Below are 22,733 nucleotides of genomic sequence, written 5' to 3'. Positions count from 1 at the left end.
GGGGGGGGTCTCGACTTCGAACCAGTACCCGAGGGACTGGGGAAGAAGCGACATGGGGAATAGCCACCTCGACCTCAACCGGGTACCCCTAATAGGGGACCGAGGAGGGAGCCATGCTGGGAGTGTAGTCCGTTGGAAAAAAACAAGAAAAGACTGAGTAAAAATTTTTAGGTGTGCCTCCTTGCGACACTAAGCAAAAACTGGAGAAGGCTGACTCCGTCCAGGGGTGTATACTGCAGAGGACGAGCCAAAGTTTATCTTTTTCAGATTAAGCATAGTGTCGCCTCCTAGTGGACAGCAGCATAACACCCACGGTTGTATCCCCCAATGAGGTGACAGAGTAAGGCTAGTTTCACACTAGCGCTTTGGAGCGCAGCGACGGCCTGCACACGGCCGCCGCTAAGCCCCGCCCCCTGCCGCGCCTCCGCCGGTAGCTCCGCTTAACGGCGCATGACGCTGCATGGGTCCCCTATCTTTATCACTGGGGGCGCAGGCTGTGCGCAGTATGCGTTTGGCGGCGCATGCGCCTTTTTGACGGTGCGCCGGCGCAACCAAACTGCAGCAGGTTGCGTTTGGCGCAGGTCGGCGCACCGTCAAAAAGGCGCATACTGCGCACGGCCTGCGCCCCCAGTGATAAAGATAGGGGACGCAGGACGCATGCAGCGTCATGCGCCGGTAGGCGGAGCTACAGGCGGAGGCGTGGCAGGGGGTGGGGCTTAGCGGCGGCCGTGCGCAGGCCGTCGCTGCGCTCCAAAGCGCTAGTGTGAAACTAGCCTAATAAAGAACTAAAATAATGTGGTTGTATAACTATGCACATCTTTAAAAGTGTTATCCAGGATTATTTTAGGGTATTGGGGCTAAGAACTTACAGCCAGGTAGTTAATTACCTGTCTGCTCTGTACAATCTAAATATGCACACCTTTATAAACTACCGTATATACTCAGCTTATACGCGAGTCATATAGCCAGGGGGGAGCGGGGGTGTCACATCATACTGACCTCCCCGGCGTGGTCTCTGCAGCCCCCCCTGCTTGTCCCACGGTCTCCCTTCCTTCCTACAGTGGTCACATGGTACCGCTCATTAAAGTCATGAATATGCGCATATTTATTACTTTAATGATCAGTACCACGTGACCGCTGAAGGAAGGAAGGGAGATCCGTGAGAGAACGGAGCTGCAGAGACGCGCCAGGGGAAGGTAAGTATATGCTATCTTCACCTGTCCCGGTTCAAACGCTGCTCACCACTGTCTGCTTGCCGGGTCCCTCTGTCAGTGATGTTCAGACAGCAGAGGGCGCGATGACGTAGTCAGTGCGCGCCCTCTGTCTGAACAAGCACTGACAAAGGGACCCGGCGGGCAGACAGCGGCGAGCAGCATTGGAACTAGGACAGAGAGAACTTGGTATTTTAAATAGGAGTGTGTAGACTAAAATGTCCAATGTACATAGACAATAATTCTCAAATTAGTCAATTAGTCAAATGAGTCAAATTAGGCCGAAGAAAGCAAAATGACCACACATTTTTTAGTTTAGTTTGAGCATAAACTGACTGCTGGTTGACAGGGGCTGGTCACATCCTAACCATGCCCCTGGATCTCAGACTGCATGATCTGAGATATTATCAGGAGACTGGCTGCTACTAAAAGTCAGGAGCAGGCCACGCCACCTGTGATGCAACCTCCCAGAACGGGTGAGGGTACCGAGGAGCTCCAGCACACTGAATCGTAGGTACTGCCACCATTTGAAAGAACTATTCATGTTCAATTTAGTTTATGAAAGCATAGCCATTAGAACACTTTTAATCTCCCCAAAGTATTCCTTTAACTTTAGGCCCTTTTACATTTAGCGATGCACCAGCGATCCGACCGGCGATCTGACCCGGTCAGGATCGCTGGTGCATCGCTAAATGATCGCTAGTGAGCTTTCACACAGAAAGATCTCACAGCGAAGCAGCAGCGACGCAGCGCACGATACTCACCTTTCACACACAGCGATCCTCGCGTCCTTCTGCCCGCGTCCAGCGTCGCTTGTTGTCACAGCAGGAAGCCCAGCAGGAAGCAGACGACGAGAAATGGAGCTGCGCGATCAGCGATGGACAGCGGGGGGAGCCGGTTGGAGGTAAGTATCACACACAGCGATATCGCTAGCACGTCACAAAACCAGTGACGTTTTAGCGATATTGCTAGCGATATCGCTATGTGTAAAAACCCCTTTTGGATTAAAGCCCACAACCAAGCACTTTGAACCTAATCTCATAACAATCAAGAGTTGTAAATTTAGTAAGCAAACTACCTGCTGTTGAGAACACTACCATTGAAAATACCGTTACAAGTAATCAGTACCTGGACATTGGAAGAATTGTTCTCTCTTCATGGTAGTCACTGTCACATTCATTTATATATTCTTTGAGGACTGTTAAAACCCTGACCATTCGTATGGCTTCTTGTCGTGCACAATTAATACTGTCTTTGTCACCATCTAGCACACATAATGTGTCATATGAGGCCTTAAGGCGATCAAAGCAAGACTGTATAAAGTCCTCATGTATCTCCACCTAAAGTTAAAGTGAAAACACGATCAGCAATACATATTAGCATGCTCATTCAGCTATAGTAATATAACAGCATATTTTAAGTGAAAGACAAGCAACTGCTGAAGAACAGACCTCTATAATAGGACTCATTTCCAGCTATTTCTAACACTAGACCATTATTGTGCCAGGGAACGAATGCAATCCTACAATCTTAAAGGCATTACAGTCAGAGGCAGTGTTAACCAGGACAATCTTACCTGATTTACTTGTAACCGCGGACCAAGGTTAGTATAAATTTCCTTGAGAAGATCTATTGCTCGGCTCGCAATGTCATCACTACCCTGAATCACAACCTACAAAAAGCACAAACAACCTAATAAGCATATATCCTGGGTAACATAATAGCAAGTTATCGCAACGTTGTATGCAAGAAATGCTAAAATACACTTTTCCTTTATTAAATGCTGATGCTTGATTTCAGGAGGAGTGTTAACCACCCATCATCGTTCAAGTAGGGTTAGCTCATTAAACAGGGCAATCAGTGCTGTTACCATTAATAATTGGGTGTTCTACATAAAGTAAAGCAAAATAAGGCATTTATATTTAAAAAAAAAAAAAAAAAAAAAAAAAAAAATACCCAAAACAAGCTATAACTACTGCGATTCAGAGCAACGGGACAAGTTTGTAGGGCGCTGTTCATATTGCATGCTGTGACACTCTCAGATTGGTCTTAAAGCAATCCAATCATGACTTGTAGTCCCCGATCTTCTGAGGTTTCGGTCATTACATCAACAATTTTGCTGAATGCACAGCTAGACTTGCTGACAATTTTAGCAGAATTAGTAAAATGAGACTTTAATGTGAACAAACCATAAACATCAAGGATACAGTTTTTCTAATATCTGGGGCTATGTAACAAATGTAAAACAGCAAAAGAAAAGGTAATATTTTACCATTTTGACCAGCAGCTTTCACTAGGTGTTTGGCCACTCAGTGCATAGCATTATTACATGAACCACAGGAATAGTACAAAGCACTTTAAAAACGCCAAACATAAAATGCTATTCAAGACACATTTAAAAGGGGTTGTTCATTTTATTTATTTTTTTTAGTATAAGAAGGCAGGCACGCCAGTGCAGCTAATCCTGCACTATGTATGACTGTTTTGTTCAATTACTAGCCTGAACCATTATAAAGCGTTAAGTATGCAATCAGGTGTTTCCCAGTATCTCACTGCTGTGGCTAACTACTGGCCTCAGATGTGATACCTCTGACTAGAAGTAAACTATAGCTATTAGGGGCTCGACAAGTCAACACAACCTGGACTAAACACCACGTCAACAACTCCTACATAGCAGAATTCAGATTAATGCCGTCCCTTTGTGATGTGCACAGTACTACCACAAGAAAGTCACAAAAAATTCAACTAGTTCTGACTGAGACTTGCTTCTTGCATTACTTAATGAATCGCAGTGTGCCTCCATATACTTCATTATGCTGCGATCTAGCAGCAACATAGATGAAACTTTGGCACTGAAACTTGGGTTGCAGCCAGAGAGGCGAGTAGCATTATATTGCTTTATCACAATCCCTGTCTCTTGAAGAAAAAAAAATAATTTTGGACAACCTAGTAAAGACATCGCGATCTTAGTTTTGCTGTATTTAATGTAGTGATGTGAGCTGAAGACACTCACCCTCCAAAGATAGTCAAGTCCTATGAGCTCCAGGTCATCCATCATGTAAGCTCGCCGCTTAGCTACAAGCTTCCCTTCCCGGCAGTTAACAGCTTTGAAAAAACGTTCAAAGCATTTCATGCCATTTTCTGTTAGGAGCGAGGGATCGAGCTGTAGCACATTGTTTTCAAAGAAGTCTTTATTAATATCCGGATCCAAGTCTGGTTCATCACCCATCAATTTGGAATACCACTTGAAACAGGCTTCACGATCACAAAGGTACACAGCATTTTCAGCTAAACACTTCCAGATTTGTTTCGCCTGAGGGGCACAAAGCCAGAGCTGACCATCCTTCAGTAGAAATCTGTTTTAAAAAAGGAGAGAAAAAAAAAAAAATACATTTTAAACCAATACCCATGTAAGAAATAATTTTGGAAATAGTTTTAAAGGCTCAGGTCTGTGTCAATAATGAAATGACAGTACATAATAGATTGTAAGCACTGGCAAACAGGGCCCACAATCCTTGTCTTTCATCTGTCAGTTTACACATCACGTTTTCTTTTTATTCACATGGTGTGCACACACAGGGAAAGTTACAGATGTTAACACTGCGTGTCCAAAGGGCTTCATAATCAGGCAGAGGCTCTGGGCCACAGTCTTGCCTGAATCCATTACACAGGGATTCCAGAAATGGTCAGAAGTTTTTTTTCCAGCAGAGGTCATTGACAAGGCATGGATAGGGTCTTATTTTTAGTTTGTTAATCTGCAATGGTTGATCTGCAAACCTGTTTCACATGAATCCTTTAGAAACAAAGAGTTGCCAATATTCCAAAGCTATGTGAATAAAGTGTTTTGCTTTTTTTTTTTTTTTTTTTTGGGGGGGGACTGACGCATATAAGGATAACTTCAGAAAAATGCCCAAAGGTGGGAAAGTCCATGCACATTTGGCACAATTACAAATATTAAAATATGCCAAACATGGAGCTGATACAATTAGTTCTGTCCACTAAAACGTAATTGCACCACATGTACATGACCTCCACAGTGAGAAAGATAAACATCCTTGGAGACATTTCTCTATAAAAATTACCTTAAAAAATTTAGCCTTTCCTGGACTTCTTGCACATGACTGTAGCGACTGCCCGGCCTTACTGTCTGTGGATCGTACTCGCCATGTTCTTCAACAGAAAAGAAATGGTATCAGCAACTGAGGTCATATCAGCAACTGCAACATTTTGCTTCAACATAGAGGTGAATTATAAAGGGTGATAATATCTTTACAAAGATTACAGATATTTCTGTAAATCTTATTAAGTGTCACTTACCTTTTGAGTACTGTCGCATACTGTCCATGTAGGAAGAGAGATTTTCAGCAACTAAAGTGACGAGGGCATGGTTATGCTGGAGCTGGTTAATTAAATCATGACGGTAGAACACATGAGGGCTGCGCTGTGTCTGACTAATGGAGACAATTACAACAAATTACCATTTGGTACCAATCATTCTTACTATGAAAACAAAACGTTCTGACTAGAGTTGGTGCGAATCGATTCAGAAGACCTAATCCAGCAGACAGATCAGTAATCTGAGGCCGCTGAATGGTAATCTTAAGCATTGCCTCCTGACAGTATCCTTGACTCTTGGTTAGTTGGCCTGGTGCTACATTGCAGCGTAATTAACAAAAGTTGTGGATGGCCAGCTAATCAAAACAAGAGCCATGGATATGGCAGGTAGGAGACTGTTCAGGGCCACAGATTATTAATGATGCAGCTGAACTGGATACTGTGAATCAGTTTGCACCATCTCCAGTTCTGACCAATTGATATGTACGCTATAAGATCTTTTTCACACTGAGGTATTTTACATTAGTATTGTATAGAGGAAGAATCTCATAGAAAGATGCACACTTCGGAGTTTCAAGCACATGCTCCACTCTGTATTTGTAAGCCAAATTGAACACAAAGATACAGCCATGTGAAGGTTCCCTTACTCCAAACCTTTATCGACATTTATCTCACTTGTTAGAAAAAAATATATTTGGCATAATACAAAACTACTGCTATATTTTTCATTATACAACATATATTTCATAATGAAAACTTGTTTATGTTTTCTTAAAAGACACTGACATCAGAAAGCTTCTCAGACCGCGGACAAATTGTATTATGACAATCATCTCATAAATCTGAAGTCTATCTTTAAATAAAAAAAAAAATAAATAAAACGTTATGTCTTACAAAGTCAAGACCTACTTTAACACTACTATTTACCTTAAGTTTTGAGGCGCTTCACCAAATAAACTGCAAATTTCTCTAATTTGTTTAAGGGCTGGAATGACCCACTTGTCGTTTGTACGCAATTCTTCTATAAAACGATCTATCCACTGAATTTTTTGGGTGTCTCGATCCTGCATAGGCAAAAAACAGGTCTGTTTAATTGTGGCACACAACATGGGATGGTGTAACTTGGATGGGTGGTAATTGCCAAAAACCCAGAAAAGTGCCCAAGAAAAAAAAATATGAACTCACTTTACCCACCTGCGAGCAGCTGTAATCCAAAATTTTAATATGAGCACTCAAGGCTTGGTCCATTATATCAACGGGTACATCATCACTGTGAGCCAAATTCCATAAGAGATTTAACACTTTGTGAGCCATCACACCATCCTTGTCATCTTCTGCTAGTCGTCGTATTAGCTCCAATAATTTTTCACGTTGTTTTTTACTTGCATTTGTCCAACTAGCCTAGAAAAACAAGGCAAGTCAAAGTTGGCAGTGTGCTATGTAAATGCATTTTTAATATCCAATACAATGTTTCTACACGTGAACGAGTTTCACCAATACAAAATATTGCCCTGCCTTAGTTACTGTGACGGGTAGGAAAGAAATGCAGTAGCAGTTTCACTTGCAATAACTTGCTAAGAAACTACAAATTCAGAATTTTTTCTTTACTTTAAAATAGATTAGGGATTTTAAATACAGTATTTTTCGGGCTATAAGACGCACTTTTTCCCCCTCAAAGTTTTTAGGGAAAATGGGGGTGCATATTTTAGCCCAAACGTACTTAGCCGGAGTGTGGCAGCAGCAGGAGTCAGGCGATTCTTCCGGCCCTGGCCTGGGAAGAGGGGGTGTTCGGTGGTCCAACGCTGCAGGGTTATGATCTGACTCCCATCTTGGCAATGAGATCTCAATCTGCACATACTCCGCCTCTGGCGACCATTTTCCTGAAGGCCACAATGGAAGTGCGGGGGCTCCAGGCTTTCTTAAAATGTCTGCAGAGCCTCCACACCAGCCTGGAATGGGAGTCAGATCATCGCTGGACCACCAAACACATCCTGTGCCCCTGCTCCAGCGCATCTTATAGACCAGTATTTAAAGAAAAAATAAATAAAGCGGTGTGCATATTAAAACACTAGGCACTATTAAAACATTTACCTTGAAACAATCAAAGAGGTGGTCAAGTTGTTCTGGTGAAAAATCCCATGCTAACTTAGCAAGCAAGTCATGGACATTTTTTACAATGGCTTCATGTTTTCCTGCCTGAAAGAGCACAAACGTAGTAATGAAAAGATCTTAATTCCTGATATGTGTCACAATAAGTTCAAGCAAGATTGGAACGAACAAACATTTGCAGGCTAAATATATGGGAAGAGTAAAAAATGTAAATAAAAAAACAGAGAGGGCAACAGTTGTTACCTGTGCTGCCCATATATTGTCAAGATCTTGTAATGTCAGGGCTTTTTCTTTGATGACAAATCTTAGAATTTTCTCCAGTTTCTCTACATACTGTGGCTGATGAAGACTATCCCGCAAAACAATAGATAGGATATTGTTCTGCTGAATCCATTCCTAGAACACAAGTACACGGATAAAAAAAAGATCTCGGAAACAGTACTTCTGAAATCATAACCTCTATAAAGCAACCAACTCAAGTAACTCATTAAGTGGACAACATCTGGGATTTTTCTTTTTGGGTTGAAAATTTTTTTAGCATTAGGACTGCAACCAAGAACTTTTTGTTGCAATAAGGAGATTTTTGTGTACTCACCGTAAAATCTCTTAACCTCTAATTGGGGGACACAGAACCATGGGTGTTATGCTGCTGTCCACTAGGAGGCGACACTATGCATAATCTGAAAAAGATTAACTTTGGCTCCTCCTCTGCAGTATACACCCCTGGACGGCGTCAGCCTTCTCCAGTTTTGCGCCAAAGCATAAGGAGGAACGTAACCAAATAACATAACCATGCCTGTAAGAAGGCTACTATGTACGAGCTCAAAGAACAATATGAGAACTCAACAGTAAACAACGGCCCATAAGGGCAACAGGGTGGGAGCTGTGTCCCCCAATTAGAGGCTAAGAGAAAGATTTTACGGTGAGTACACAAAAATATCCTTTACTCTGTCGCCTCATTGGGGGACACAGAACCATGGGACGTCCCAAAGCAGTCCCTGGGTGGGAAGCAATGGACGAATATTGTGCTAGCGGGTCCCTAAGTTAGGGGCACTGCCGCCTGCAGAACCAGTCTACCCAGGCTCGCATCCGCTGAGGACTGGGTATGAACACTGTAGTGTTTCGTAAACGTGTGTAGGCTAGTCCAAGTGGCCGCCTTACACACTTGTGCCGAAGCCTGATGCCGAATGGCCCAGGAGGCCCCTACTGCCCGTGTAGAGTGTGCCGTGATACCGGCCGGAAGAGGGGAACTGTTAAGTCGGTAGGCCTCATGTATGGTGGACTTGATCCACCTGGCAAGGGTAGCCTTGGAAGCCGGCAGCCCCTTGCGACTACCTTCCGGAAGAATGAAGAGGGAATCAGACTTCCGGAAAGGTGCAGTCCTGGACACGTAAATCCGCAATGCTCTGACGAGGTCAAGCGTATGCAGAGCCTTCTCCACTATGAACCGGAACCGGGCAAAGGGATGGCAGTGAAACCTCCTCATTGAGGTGAAAGTTGGACACAACCTTCGGAAGGAAGGAAGGTACCATGCGGAGAACCACCTTGTCCTGGTGAAAGGCTAGGAAAGGCCGTCTGCAGGAAAGTGCTGACAATTCCGACACTCTGCGTAACGAGGTGATCGCCACTAGAAAGAAACACTTTGAGACAGAATGGAGAGTGGAACTCCTCTAAGAGGTTCGAAGGGTGGAGCCTGCAATGCTGTTAGAACCAGATTGAGGTCCCACGTATCCAGCGGACGATTGTAGGGAGGAACCAATCGGGAAACTCCCTGGATGAAAGTCCTTACTTGCGGTTTAATAGCAATGCGCTTTTGAAAAAGGACTGAAAGCGCCGACACCTGACTCTTAAGCGAACTTAAGGATAGCTTGGCGTCTAGGCCCGATTGAAGAAAACCTAGTACCTTCGGGAGGGAATAAGGGAGTGGGACTTGTCCATGAGATTCGCACCAAGAAAAGAAAGCTCTCCAGGTATGGTAATAGAGCTTGGCGGAGGCAGGCTTCCTTGCCCTAATCATAGTTGCGATGACTGCTGGTGAAAAACCTGCCTGGGTTAGAATCCAGGTTTCAAGGGCCATGGTTGCCGCCATGACTTTGGTGAACGTTCTTGGAGCCGTGGCGAGTCCGAACGGAAGGGCGACAAACTGGTAGTGGTTTTGGTTGACCGCGAACCTGAGAAACCTTTGGTGGGCGGGAGCAATTGGTATGTGGAGATACGCATCCTGTATGTCTATGGAGGCGAGGTATTCTCCCTGCTCCATGGATGCAATGATGGACCGGAGGGACTCCATGCGGAAATGACGGACCCGTACGTAATGGTTGAGCTGTTTTAGGTCCAGTATGGGTCGGACGCCGCCTCCTTTCTTGGGGACTACGAACAAATTTGAGTAGAATCCTCGGAATCTCTCGTTCGCGGGAACCGGCACCACAACTCCTGATTGAAGGAGAGAGGAAACCGCTTGGTGGAAAGCACGAGCCTTTTCTGGTGGTGTTGGAGGAATAGAAAGGAAGAACCGGTTCGGTGGAACGGAAGTGAACTCTATCTTGTATCCGGAAGACACTATTTCCCTGACCCACCTGTCTTCTGTAATAGGCAGCCAGACTTGCTGAAAGAGTAAAAGTCGGCCGCCTACTGGTGGGGTGTCTTCCGGAGGTCGCGAGTCATGATGAAGCGAAGTTCTGAGGTTTTCCTCCCTTGGGTTTCGCTTGGCCTGCTTTCAACTGCCAAGACCTGTCCGGTCGCTGCTGCGTCCGTGGGTTGTCCCTGCGTGGAGAACGGTTACGGTTTTGCACTGGGCACGAAACGGACCAGCCCGAGGAATTCCGAAAGGATCGGAATCGCGTCTGGTTTCTTCGTTTAAACGTGCGTTTCGGTTTTAGTTGAGGGAGAGAGGTACTCTTACCCCCAGTGGCATTGGCTATCATGGTGTCCAACTTTTCGCCCAAAAGTCTTCCAGTAAAATACGGAAGTCGCGTGAGGGACATCTTTGAGGCCGCATCCGCTTTCCATTCTCGCAGCCAGAGGATGCGTCGGATCGTGATGGCGTTTGATGCTATTCCCGCTACACCTCTGGCGGAATCCAGGGCTGCATGAATCATGTAGTCTGCTACCACTGCTATCTGGACCGCTTGGTCCGAGAGCTCAGGATTTGAAACCTGAAGACCCTCCTGTAGTTTTTTGGCCCAAGCCAGGATGGCCTTGGCTGCCCAAACTGAAGCAAACGCAGGGCCCAGAGAGGCGCCTGCCGCTTCGAAAATAGAACGAGCCATGCGTTCTACTTGCCGGTCTGCTGCGTCCCTGAGGGTTGAGCTATCCGGCAGAGAGAGTAAAGTCTGCGCTGCTAGCCTAAAAACCAGAGGGTCCACTTCAGGTGGATCTGTCCATTGTTTGGTGTCTTTCTGTGGGAAGGGGTACTTCGCTTCCAAATATTTGCGATTAGCGAATTTTTTTTCAGGCTGCGCAAACTGTTTGGTAAGTATTTTCTCAAACTCATGGTGATTAGGGAAGACCTTATGATCCCTGGAGGGCGACCTGGGGCGGGGGTCTTCTGTGGTGGGGGATCCCTGTGGTAAATTGCACTGTCTGTGGCAGGGGACTGCCCAGGAGACCTGGAATGACGCTGTCTCTCCCTGGAGGGGGACGACCTTGTGCTATAGTGCAACTCAGGTGATCGAGACCTGTGGGTCCGCTTACGTCTGTGAGAGTCGGAAGCAGCATGTTCCTGAGACAAGCTGTCCATTTGCTGTGTACCGTCCATAGCCGGGGCCCGACTCTGCAGAGCTTGCAGCAATGTGGCAGTTAGGTTGTCTATGGACTGTGTCATAGACTGAGACATCCGAGTTGCCCATTCCGGCATGGCCTGTGACACTGAAGCGTCATTAGTTCTGACCCAGAGTTCAGAATGCAGTCCCGGCAGTGCGGATACGTGCTGCCACTAGGGAGCGTGGCTTTGCAGGCTGTGCAGAACGCATAGAAACATTCCTGCCTGGTTCTCTTCCTTGAGCCCGGCATAGTGCACAGAGGCTGGCTATAAGGGATCGTACAGGGGTGGCTACGCAGAGGGAACCCACAGAGAGCCTTATAGGAAGTATAGATTCACAGCTGAGTAATGAGAACCCAGCTGTGAGCTTACCCCACCGGTGTGCCCCTAGGTCCAGCGCAGACAGATGCCAGTTCTGTGCCCCCCGGAGACCGCTGTGATGCTCCTCTCCTGGATCTCATCCAGAAAAAATGGCCACCGGGACTCTGAGGAGAGGGGGCGGAGAGCTGAAAAGGGCGCGCTGGGCTTGTAAAAACGCGCCCTTTCTGCCTCAATCCGCCCCTTCTATGACACTCCAGCGTGTCATTTTGGTCATCCGGGGGCGGGCCGGGGAAAAGGCGGCGGCTTCGGCTAGGCCGAAGCCGCGGTCTAAATTAGAGGCCTGATGCCCAGGAAGGCTCCAGAGCGGCGCGGTAGTCCGGGGGGGGGCGGGGCGGATTTGTACCAGACCCCCCCAGGATGGTCGACTGGATAGCGGTGGGGGTAGCAGGGGTAGCGGTTTCTGTATGGGGGGCCCCTGAAGCGCTATGGAGCCGCTGCTGTTGCAGAGACAGGGACGCAGAAAAGCCCTGTCTCTGCTGTGCCATCCAGTCCGCACCCTCCCCCGGCCCCAACAGGATCCCTCAGCCGGCCTGGGGTCACGGGAAGCTGCGGAATGCTGCCTGATCTCCGACCCTACCTGAGGCGTCTCAACCTAATGCCCCCTGCGGGGGATTAGGGAGGGTGTGTCTGTCACCGTCAGGGGGTCTTCATCCTCGCCTCAACCCAGACCCCTTAAAGGGGTTGGGGAAGGAGGGGGGTCTCGACCTCGAACCAGGACCCGAGGGACTGGGGAGGGAGCGACATGGGGAATAGCCACCTCGACCTCAACCGGGTACCCCTAATAGGGGACCGAGGAGGGAGCCATGCCAGGAGTCTCGCTGGAGACCCACTTTTCTTCATCTGTATTTCCGGACGAAAAAAGGAAAAAAAAACGGAAGAAAAAAAGGTGTGCCTCCTTGCGACACTAAGCAAAAACTGGAGAAGGCTGACGCCGTCCAGGGGTGTATACTGCAGAGGAGGAGCCAAAGTTAATCTTTTTCAGATTATGCATAGTGTCGCCTCCTAGTGGACAGCAGCATAACACCCATGGTTCTGTGTCCCCCAATGAGGCGACAGAGTAATTCACATATTCATATAATTAGCTATATTGCTATCAACTGCCTGCAATATAGTTGCAGCTGAAACCAGTATTTAGCTAGGCATACTAGTAGAGATTAGCCAATATGTGCTGTGCATTTGCCTACAAAAACTATTTTGGATTTCTAAGACATGTTTAAATTATTTTAATCATTTATATAGCGCTATCATATTCCACAGCGCTTTACAGACATTATCCCCGATGGGGCTCACAATCTAAATTCCCTCTCAGTATGTCTTTGGAATGTGGGAGGAAACCCACGTAAACACGTGGAAAACATACAAACTCCATGCAGATGTTGTCCTTGTTGGGATTTTAACCCCCCAGGACTCCAGCGCTGCAAGGCTGCAGTGCTAACCACCCTGAAAGCCGACAGCTAATAGCAAACCGCTCCTAAGCATTATTTGATAATTTATATACACTATATATAGTATATACGAAGTGTATAAAATACATAATTGCAGGAAACATTTGTTTCATGTTTGCAATCAGTTTTCAAATGGTATGTAATTAATCAATGTCGTATCCATAGGATAGCCTATCAATATCAGATGGGGATCTGACACCCAACACCCCCACCAATCTCTCATTTCTGGCAGGGGACAGATGAAAAGAGTATGGCGACAAACATGCACAGCTCTATACACAGTTCACTCCTATGTAAAAGCTGATCGGTGGTAATGCCAGCTGTCTGACCCACACTCATCTGACATGCTCCGCTTCAGAGTGCCAGCGACAGTGCCTGGTATGAGAGACTCGTCAGTTTCTCGCATGTGTGATCCCGGCCTAAGGGTGTGTGCACACGCTGCGGAATTTTCTGCGCGGATTTGTGTAAATCTGCAGGTCAAAAGACCTGAGAAAACAAAAAGCAAAAAACACAAATATCCTGAACTAAAAAGTAAAAAATGTATACTGCAAATAATGCATAAAGGTAATAATAATAAGGGTATTTAGTAAACATAATTTTGATCAAAATAATGATGTTTACTAATTATGTTTACTAAATACCCTTATTATTATTACCTTTATGCATTATTTGCAGTATACATTTTTTACTTTTTAGTTCAGGATATTTGTGTTTTTTGCTTTTTGTTTTCTCTGGTTAATGGTCATGTGTTAATATGCACTTACATTGTGCATACACATTAACTTACTTTTCTCAGTTCAGATTTGTTTTTTATTTGTTTTTTATTTGTTTTTTATTAGGTCAAAAGACCTGCGGTTTATCTGCAAATTTTCTGTGGTTTAGCCTGCGGGTTTCCCCTGCGGTTTGACACCTGCCATGGAGCAGGTGCCAAACCGCAGCGGAATCCGCACAAAGAGTTGACATGCTGCGCATTTGAAACCGCAGCAAATCCGTGCAGAAAATTCCGCACCGTGGGCACTGGGGATTTCATTTTCCATTGAGTATAATGGTACTGTACACCGCAGCAGAAACTGCTGCGGATCCGCAGGACCAAAACCGCTGCGCATCCGCAGCGTGTGCACACACCCTTAAGGTACTGTCACACTTAGCGATGTACCAGCGATCCCGACCAGCGATATGACGCGGTCAGGATCGCTGGTGCATCGCTAAGTGGTCGCTAGTGAGCTGCCACACAGGCAGATCTCACTAGCGACATCGCAGGGGTCGGGGGTCGCTGTTTACCTGTCACACCAGGCGATCCTGCGTCCTCCCGCCCGGCTCCACGCGTTGCTCGTCTTCACAGCAGGAAGCTGACGACGAGAAACAGTCCAGCCTGTTCTCGCGCGATCAGTGATAACCAGCGGGTTGTAGGTAAGTATCAGACACAGCGATATCGCTAGCAATATCGCTATAACGTCACAAGTTATAGCGATATTGCTAGCGATATCGCTTAGTGTGAAAGTACCTTTAGAAAGGTTTTTTTTTTTTATCTGGTTATTAACAGCATGATGACTGAACAGTTCAGATTTTCTTTATTGGTACTTCTAAGAAAAATGGAAAACTAGTGGGGGAAAAAAACCTTTTAAATGGCAACCAGAAAAAGCATAAAGAGTTTAACTCTTTTTTTTTTTTTAAATTAAATATTTGTCAATCAGTAGTACAAACAGGATTTAGCAACTCTGTGCTGCGGTTTCTTCACAATAATCCTGATTTTATTGTGACTTGCTTGTGACCAGATGTCTGCACTGCATAAATGGAATAGCTTATTTTGTTTAACCGCATATAAACCATATGGTTAGTGTAACACATCTGCTGAATACTTCTAGAACATTCCCCAAAATTAACAACCTGTAACTAGTTATATGTACAGCAAAGAAACTCCACAGAGATTTTCTGATCACAAAAGTAGGACAAAGACAATTATTGTTTTCTTATAGAAAGGTATTGACTATCCTTTGCTATGAAATTATTATATAAAATAAGGTTTTTGCTCTAAATATTGTTCCAGCATAAAGTGATTACTTTGGAAGAGGATTTTAAAGGGAATATGTCCGTTGTAGGGATGAGTGAATACTGTAGCTTTGGATAACTCATCCAATTAGCTATAGCTCTTCCCAAAAAGCTGCATCGAGAACCTGGATACCTGGAGCGCTCCTGATAGTCAACAAACAGGCTCTCCATGCATGTGTTGTGACTTTCACAAAGCCCCAACACCTGCGGCGCCTAACAGCTGATTATCGGGAGCGCTCCAGGTATCCGAGTTCCCGATGCAGCTATTCAGTAAGTGCTATGTGCTATAACTATTCGGATAAGGAGTTATCTGAAGCTAATCGCTCATCCCCAGTCAGCAGCAGCTCCAGATTCTAGCAATATCACTTTACTGTTGCTGCCATTTTGCTTAAAATCTATTATCTGCTACACATTTACCAATTCTCTGAACATTTAGTATAACCCCACCCACACTGACAGCTTTCTGTCTATACACATTGTACATAAAAAGTTGTTCATTGTTGGGGTAGTTTTCTACAGAGCTCGTGAATATGGAGGAATCAAGTTTATTGGTAGTGAAAAACAATGCTCATTAAAAAGAAAAAAAAAAAAAAAAACTGCAGCAAGTAGCCCAGTAAGGGATTCTGCTGCAGATCCACAGCAGTTTTGGTCCTGCGGATCCGCAGCAGTTTCTGCTGCAGTGTACAGTACCATAATATCCTATGGGAAATGGAAACCGCAGTGCAGCCTTGCTGCGGTTTCTAATCCGCAGAAAGAATTGACATGTTTACCATCTCCTCCATTGTAGAGATGATAAACCGCAGGCTAATCCGCAGATAAACCGCAGGTCTTTTGACCTGCAGATTTACCTGCGGATTTAGCCAAATCTGCGCAGATCAATCCGCAGCGTGTGCACGTACCCTTAGTGACATCACTGGGATCAGTTTCTAGCTTTACGATATGCTGTTCTCTCTGAACAGCAAAAACCGTGTGACAGATTCCCTTTAAATTACTGCTAGGTGCAAGGAAAAAAAAAAAATATACAGAAACAACACAAGCACTACGAGTAACCAGAGCAATTTAAAAAAAATAAAATAAAAATAAAAACGAAGGAACCTGGTTGGTTTGGAAGCACTATTTTTTGTATTCCTATAGTTAATTCTACTAGCAGCGCTCCTCTAATCAGTTTTTTTCTGGAACTTCTCAGCAATTTGACACAAGTTGCTTGCACAGGTGAAAAAGCATAAGCTGTTCGGGAGGTTTGGCTATCCAGCCTCATGTTGTGTCTCAGTGTGTTGGGCCTGACTTTTGCACAGCTAGACTGGGTGAGCATAAACTTTTTACTAGTGTTGAGCAAATATGTTCGGAATCAGTCACTGAATCTGAGTTTGCCATATTCGTGCCATATTGGTACGCTATTCATGTCGAATTAATGGTTGATGATCAGTTCCGAACATATTCATTCGTTTCTACTCTCATTGACACTAGTGACATTTGGCGAATACTGCAAGAATATTTGCCGCAGATCATAATAGGAACAGAATTTTGAACTCAACTTTACTTTTTATATCACCCTATCTTGCTTTTACACTACATGTTCCTTTTGATACTTTTTACAGACCCCCTAGCATAAGCACTTATGAGGCTGCCAAGAGACCCATGGCGAGTTTATGCACTGTGCCATAGTTTGCGAGTGAAACATGGATTCTAGCATAAGTCTCTAAGTGGTTACAGTCATTACAAAAATGTGCATTTATCCATAAATTAAATGCTAAAAAAACAAACAAAAAAAAAACACCACATTTAAACGGGGATTTCCAATGGTTGGGCAAAACATTTGTTAAATGCCAAAGTCCTCCCTTCCTCCCCCAATGTAAAATAAGAAAAACTTAAAATTCACCTCCTGAACTGGCGCCATACCAGTGACGTTGGTGCCGTGCCTGCTGGCATTCAAGTGACATTATGTGAACGCTGCTTCTAATTAGTGATGAGCGAGCATGCTCGGGTGATCTCCGAGTATTTTGGGCATGCTCGGAGATTTAGTTGGTCTCGCTGCAGCTGAATGATTTACGGCTACTAGACAGCCTGAATACATGTGGGGATTGCATAACAAACAGGCAATTCCTACACGAGTTCAGGCCGTCTAGCAGCAGCAAATCATGCAGCTGCGCGACACAAACTAAATCTTCAAGCACGTCCAAAATACTCAGGGAACACCCGATCATGCTCGGGAAATCTCGAGTAACGAGCATACTCGATCATCACTATTAAACAGCAGTCGCTGACAGGCTGCAGCCTTTAGGCTATGTGCACAAGATGCGGATTCTGCTGCGGATCCGCAGTATTTCAGGCTCTGCGGGTCCGCAGCAGATTTAGGAGCGTTGTACAGTACCATTGTTTTCAATGGTAAACTGTAAAACGCTGTGCACATGCTGCAGATCTTTCCGCGCAGATTTGCTGCAGGTTCAAATCCGCAGCATGTCAATTTTTGTGCGGATTCCGCTGCAGTTTCACACCTTCATTGTAGAGGTGTGAAACTGCAGGGCTAAACCGCAGGCTAATCCGCAGGTCTTTTGACCTGAGCATTTACCTGCGGATTTTTCCAAATCCGCAGGACCAAAATCTACGTGTGCACATAGCCTTACTATTGAAACAGAGCAGACATCTAACAGAATATCGATAAACAGAAGCCGATGAAAAACTGCTGATTTATGCCAGCATTGGGAGACCCAGAGCCAATGCAGGTGGAGAATATAGCTTTACTTATGGGATTTGAGCATTTAAGAAAGGGGCTGTCCAAATAGTGGCCAGTTTAATTAAATTCTTTATTCAACATGCCAACTATTAAAGCTGTACTTACTGCCATCCGCTCTGCAGTCAACCACTCCTCCTCCTCCGGATTGCCATGTCTGTGCGTGTAGTACGAGACACTTGATATAACTTTGTTCACTTCATTAAGTGCATTCATTTTTCCATTGAAGGAAGAAATTTGTAATAACCTAAAAAAAGTGTAATATTAATAAAAATGTTAACGGGCAACTTAAAAGCATGTAGCTCTGACACTTCATTTTTTTGTGCGTATGTACCATATTTGTGGTTTTAAAAAGGAGATTTTTGTGTACTCACCGTAAAATCTCTTTCTCTTAGCCTTTAACTGGGGGACACAGAACCGTGGGTGTTATGCTGCTGTCCACTAGGAGGCGACACTATGCATAATCTGAAAAAGATTAACTATGGCTCCTCCTCTGCAGTATACACCCCTGGACGGCGTCAGCCTTCTCCAGTTTTGTGCAAAAGCATTAGGAGGAATATACCAGAAACATAACCATGCCTGTAAAAAAATCCTACTATAAACAGGCTCAAACAACAATATGAGAACCCAACCGTAACAACGGCCCGCAAGGGCAACAGGGTGGGAGCTGTGTCCCCCAATTAAAGGCTAAGAGAAAGAGATTTTACGGTGAGTACACAAAAATCTCCTTTACTCTGTCGCCTTATTGGGGGACACAGAACCGTGGGACGTCCTAAAGCAGTCCCTGGGTGGGAAGCAGTGGACAAATATTGTGCTGACAGTCCCCTAGACTTGGGGTACTGCCGCCTGCAGGACCCGTCTACCCAGGCTCACATCCGCTGAGGACTGGGTATGCACTCTGTAGTGTTTTGTAAATGTGTGCAGGCTAGTCCAAGTGGCTGCCTTACACACTTGATGTGCTGAGGCTTGATGCCGAATGGCCCAAGAGGCCCCTACCGCCCGCGTAGAGTGTGCCGTGATACCGTCCGGAAGGAGAGAATTGTTGAGGCGGTAAGCCTCTTGAATGGTGGACTTGATCCACCTAGCAAGGGTGGCTTTGGAAGCCGGTAGGCCCTTGCGAACGCCTTCTGGAAGAAGGAAAAGTGAATCAGACTTCCGGAAGGGAGCAGTCCTAGACACGTAAATACGCAATGCCCTGACAAGGTCAAGCGTATGCAGAGCCTTCTCTACCCTATGAACGGGAGCCGGGCAAAGAGACGGTAGTGATATTTCCTCATTGAGTTGGAAGCTGGACACGACCTTCGGAAGGAAGGATGGTACTGTACGGAGAACCACCTTGTCCTGATGAAAAACCAGGAAGGGTTGTCTGCAGGAAAGAGCTGAAAGTTCAGACACCCTGCGTAGCGAGGTGATTGCCACCAGGAAAACCACTTTCTGTGATAGAAAGTGGAGTGAGACCACCCTAAGGGGTTTAAAAGGAGGTGACTGTAGTGCTGTCAAGACCAGGTTGAGGTCCCACGTCTCCAACGGATGTTTGTAGGGGGGAACCAATCGGGAAACCCCTTGGAGAAAAGTCTCCACTTGCGGCTTGTTAGCAATACGCCTCTGAAAGAGCACTGAAAGCGCTGACACCTGGCTCTTCAGTGAGCCCAGGGATAGCCCGGCGTCCAGGCCTGACTGAAGGAACCCGATGACCTTTGGAAGAGAATAGGGAAGTGGAATCTGCCCACGAGAGTCGCACCATGTGAAGAAAAACCTTCCAGGTACGATAGTAAATCCTGGCTGAAGTTTGCTTTCGAGCCCTGATCATGGTTTAAACAACGTCCGGTGAAAAACCTGCTTGGGTCAAAACCCAGGTCTCAAAGGCCACGCCGTCAAATTGAGAGCCCCTGAGTTCTGGTGGAAGAACGGGCCTTGTGACAGGAGGTCGGGACGTGTGGGGAGACGCCAGGGAGCGTCTGCTGCGAGTTGCACGACGTCAGCGTACCATGTACGCCTGGGCCAGTCTGGAGCGATCAGAATGGTGGGAACACCCTCTTGTTTGACCTTCCTCAGGACTCTGGAGATCAGGGGGAGGGGTGGAAAAATGTACAGAAGCTGGAACTGGGTCCAGTCCTGAACCAGGGCATCTGCTCCGAGCGATCGCGAATCGCGCGTCCTGGCCATGAAATTGGGAACCTTGGCATTGAGATGGGATGCCATCATATCACGTCCGGGGTCCCCCAACGATGACAGATCTGACAGAAGACTTCGGGATGGAGAGACCATTCCCCAGAGTCAATTCCTTGTCGGCTGAGATAGTCGGCTTCCCAGTTGTCCACACCCGGAATGTGGACAGCGGAGAGTACCGACCTTGCAGCCTCCGACCATTGTAGGATACGTGTTACTTCGGTCATCGCCTGGATGCTGCGGGTGCCGCCTTGATGGTTCACGTATGCCACTGCCGTGGCATTGTCCGACTGTACTCTGATATGAGAGTCTGCCAGCAAGTGATGGAAGGCTTTCAACGCCAGGAAGATGGCCCGAATTTCCAGGATGTTGATGGGCATGGTCAATTCCCTTGGTGACCACCTGCCTTGCGCTCTGTGATGTAGGTGCACCGTGCCCCAACCCATAAGGCTTGCGTCGGTGGTCAAAACCTTCCATTGACCGGAGAGAAAGGATTTTCCCCTTGCAAGCGAGGTTGGCTTGAGCCACCAGTGCAGGGACCTCCTGGTGTTTGCTGATAACTGGAACTCCCTGTCGAGGGAGAACGGATTCCTGTCCCAGGACTTGAGGATGGCCAGTTGAAGGGGTCTGAGGTGAAACTGGGCAAATGGTACCGCCTCCATTGCTGCTGCCATCCTGCCAAGTACTCTCATGGCATACCGGAGAGATCTGGGGGACTTGCGGAGGAGTGTGTGTGAACTCCCAGACGGAGAGCCAGTGCCTTGTCCCTGGGGAGGATCACCAGACCCTTGGAGGTGTCGAATAGCATCCCCAGGAAGGTCAGAGACTGACTCGGGGTAGTCGAGGACTTCCGTAAATTGACTAACCATCCCAGGCGCGTCAGTGTCGATCGTGATCGAGACGTTGACCTCGCAGTCCTTGAGGGTGGGGGCCTTGATGAGAAGGTCGTCCAGGTATGGAACGACTACTAGGCCTCTGGAGTGCAGAACATCCATGGTAGCTGCCATGACCTTTGTAAATGTTCTGGGAGCCGTGGCCAGACCGAACGGGAGGGCCACAAACTGGTAATGGTCTTGGTTGATTGCGAATCTGAGAAACCTCTGATGGGCGGGAGCAATCGGTATATGCAGGTATGCGTCCTGTATGTCTATGGAGGCAAGATATTCTCCTATTTCCATAGACGCAACGATTGACCGGAGGGATTCCATGCGGAAGTGACGAACTCGAACGTACTTGTTGAGTTGCTTGAGGTCTAGTATGGGTCGGACGCTGCCTCCCTTCTTCGGCACCACAAACAGGTTGGAGTAGAACCCTCAGAAGCGCTCTTCTGCTGGGGCTGGCACTATGACTCCTGCTCGCAGGAGGGAAGAAACTGCTTGACAGAAGGCCTGAGCTTTGAGCGGGGATTTTGGAGGGGCAGAGGGAAAAAACCTGTGCGGTGGGCTGGTAGTAAACTCGATTTTGTATCCTGAAGACACTATTTCCTTGACCCACTTGTCTTCTGTAATAGGCAGCCAGACCTGCTGAAAGAGTAGCAGTCGTCCGCCTACAAGTGGGGTTTCTTCCAGAGGGCATGAGTCAGGACGAGGGAAAAGTCTGAGGTTTTCCTCCTTTAGGTTTTGCCTGGCTTGCCTTTGATTGCCAGTTCCTGTCCGGCCTCTGTGCCGCACGTGTGTTGTCCCTGCGGGGGGAACGATTACGGTTTTGTGCTGGGCGTGAGACGGACCAGCCCGAAGAATTCCGAAAGGATCGGAAACGAGATTGATTACGCCTTTTAAACGTGCGTTTTGGTCTTAGTTGAGGGAGGGAAGTACTTTTGCCCCCGGTAGCATTGGATATCATTGTATCCAGCTTTTCACCGAAAAGACGGCCACTGAAGAACGGGAGTTTTGTTAGGGACTTTTTTGAGGCCGCATCCGCTTTCCATTCTCTTAGCCAGAGAATACGCCGGATTGTAATGGCGTTTGATGCTATTCCCGCTATTCCTCTTGCAGAGTCCAACGCTGCAAGGACCATGTAATCTGCCACCACTGCAATTTGCACCGCCTGGTTTGCCAGCTGAGGATTTGAAGCTTGAAGGCCCTTTTGCAATAGAGCAGCCCAAGCCATGATGGCCTTGGCTGCCCAAACTGAAGCAAATGCGGGAGCCAAAGAGGCACCTGCCGCTTCAAAGATTGAACGAGCCATGCGTTCGACTTGTCTGTCTGCCGTGTCCTTGAGGGTTGAACTGTCCGGGAGCGAGAGAAGAGTTTGTGCTGCCAGCCTAGAGACTGGAGGGTCCACTTCAGGCGGATCTGTCCAATCCTTGGTGTCTTTCTGTGGAAAGGGGTATTTTGCTTCCAAATACTTGCGATTGGCGAATATTTTCTCAGGCTGCGAAAAATGCTTAGAAAGTATTTTTTGAAATTCCGGGTGATTAGGGAAGACCTTCGATGGTTTCTGAACACTTTCAAAGGAAATCTTGTGTTCTGGTGCTTCCGGAGTTGGATCTGAAATGTCCAGCACCCGAAGGATGGAAGAGACGATATCCTCAACTATCGCAG

General features: G+C 46.5%; 1 protein-coding gene across 5 annotated transcripts in view; it reads right to left on the bottom strand.

The window, feature by feature from the left end:
• Positions 1-22,733, bottom strand: part of USP9X (ubiquitin specific peptidase 9 X-linked) — a 255,269-nt gene that overhangs the window by 115,886 nt on the left and 116,650 nt on the right. For 3 of the 5 annotated variants that reach the window (XM_073566031.1, XM_073566033.1, XM_073566032.1), the window contains exons 9-18: positions 18,130-18,268; positions 7,899-8,051; positions 7,638-7,742; positions 6,732-6,947; positions 6,474-6,610; positions 5,529-5,662; positions 5,294-5,381; positions 4,225-4,567; positions 2,788-2,883; positions 2,340-2,551 (exon numbers count right to left, since the gene is read on the bottom strand). In XM_073566031.1, the coding sequence (XP_073422132.1) occupies positions 2,340-2,551; positions 2,788-2,883; positions 4,225-4,567; positions 5,294-5,381; positions 5,529-5,662; positions 6,474-6,610; positions 6,732-6,947; positions 7,638-7,742; positions 7,899-8,051; positions 18,130-18,268 (1,623 nt within the window). The remainder of the gene's footprint in view (positions 1-2,339; positions 2,552-2,787; positions 2,884-4,224; positions 4,568-5,293; positions 5,382-5,528; positions 5,663-6,473; positions 6,611-6,731; positions 6,948-7,637; positions 7,743-7,898; positions 8,052-18,129; positions 18,269-22,733) is intronic. The other 2 variants (XM_073566034.1, XM_073566035.1) reach the window with 1 other exon arrangement.

Source organism: Dendrobates tinctorius, unplaced genomic scaffold (assembly GCF_039654945.1).
Source record: "Dendrobates tinctorius isolate UK_male_01 unplaced genomic scaffold, ASM3965494v1 ptg000016l, whole genome shotgun sequence".
Lineage (NCBI taxonomy): Eukaryota > Metazoa > Chordata > Amphibia > Anura > Dendrobatidae > Dendrobates > Dendrobates tinctorius.
This window is presented reverse-complemented; position numbering and strand designations above follow the sequence as displayed.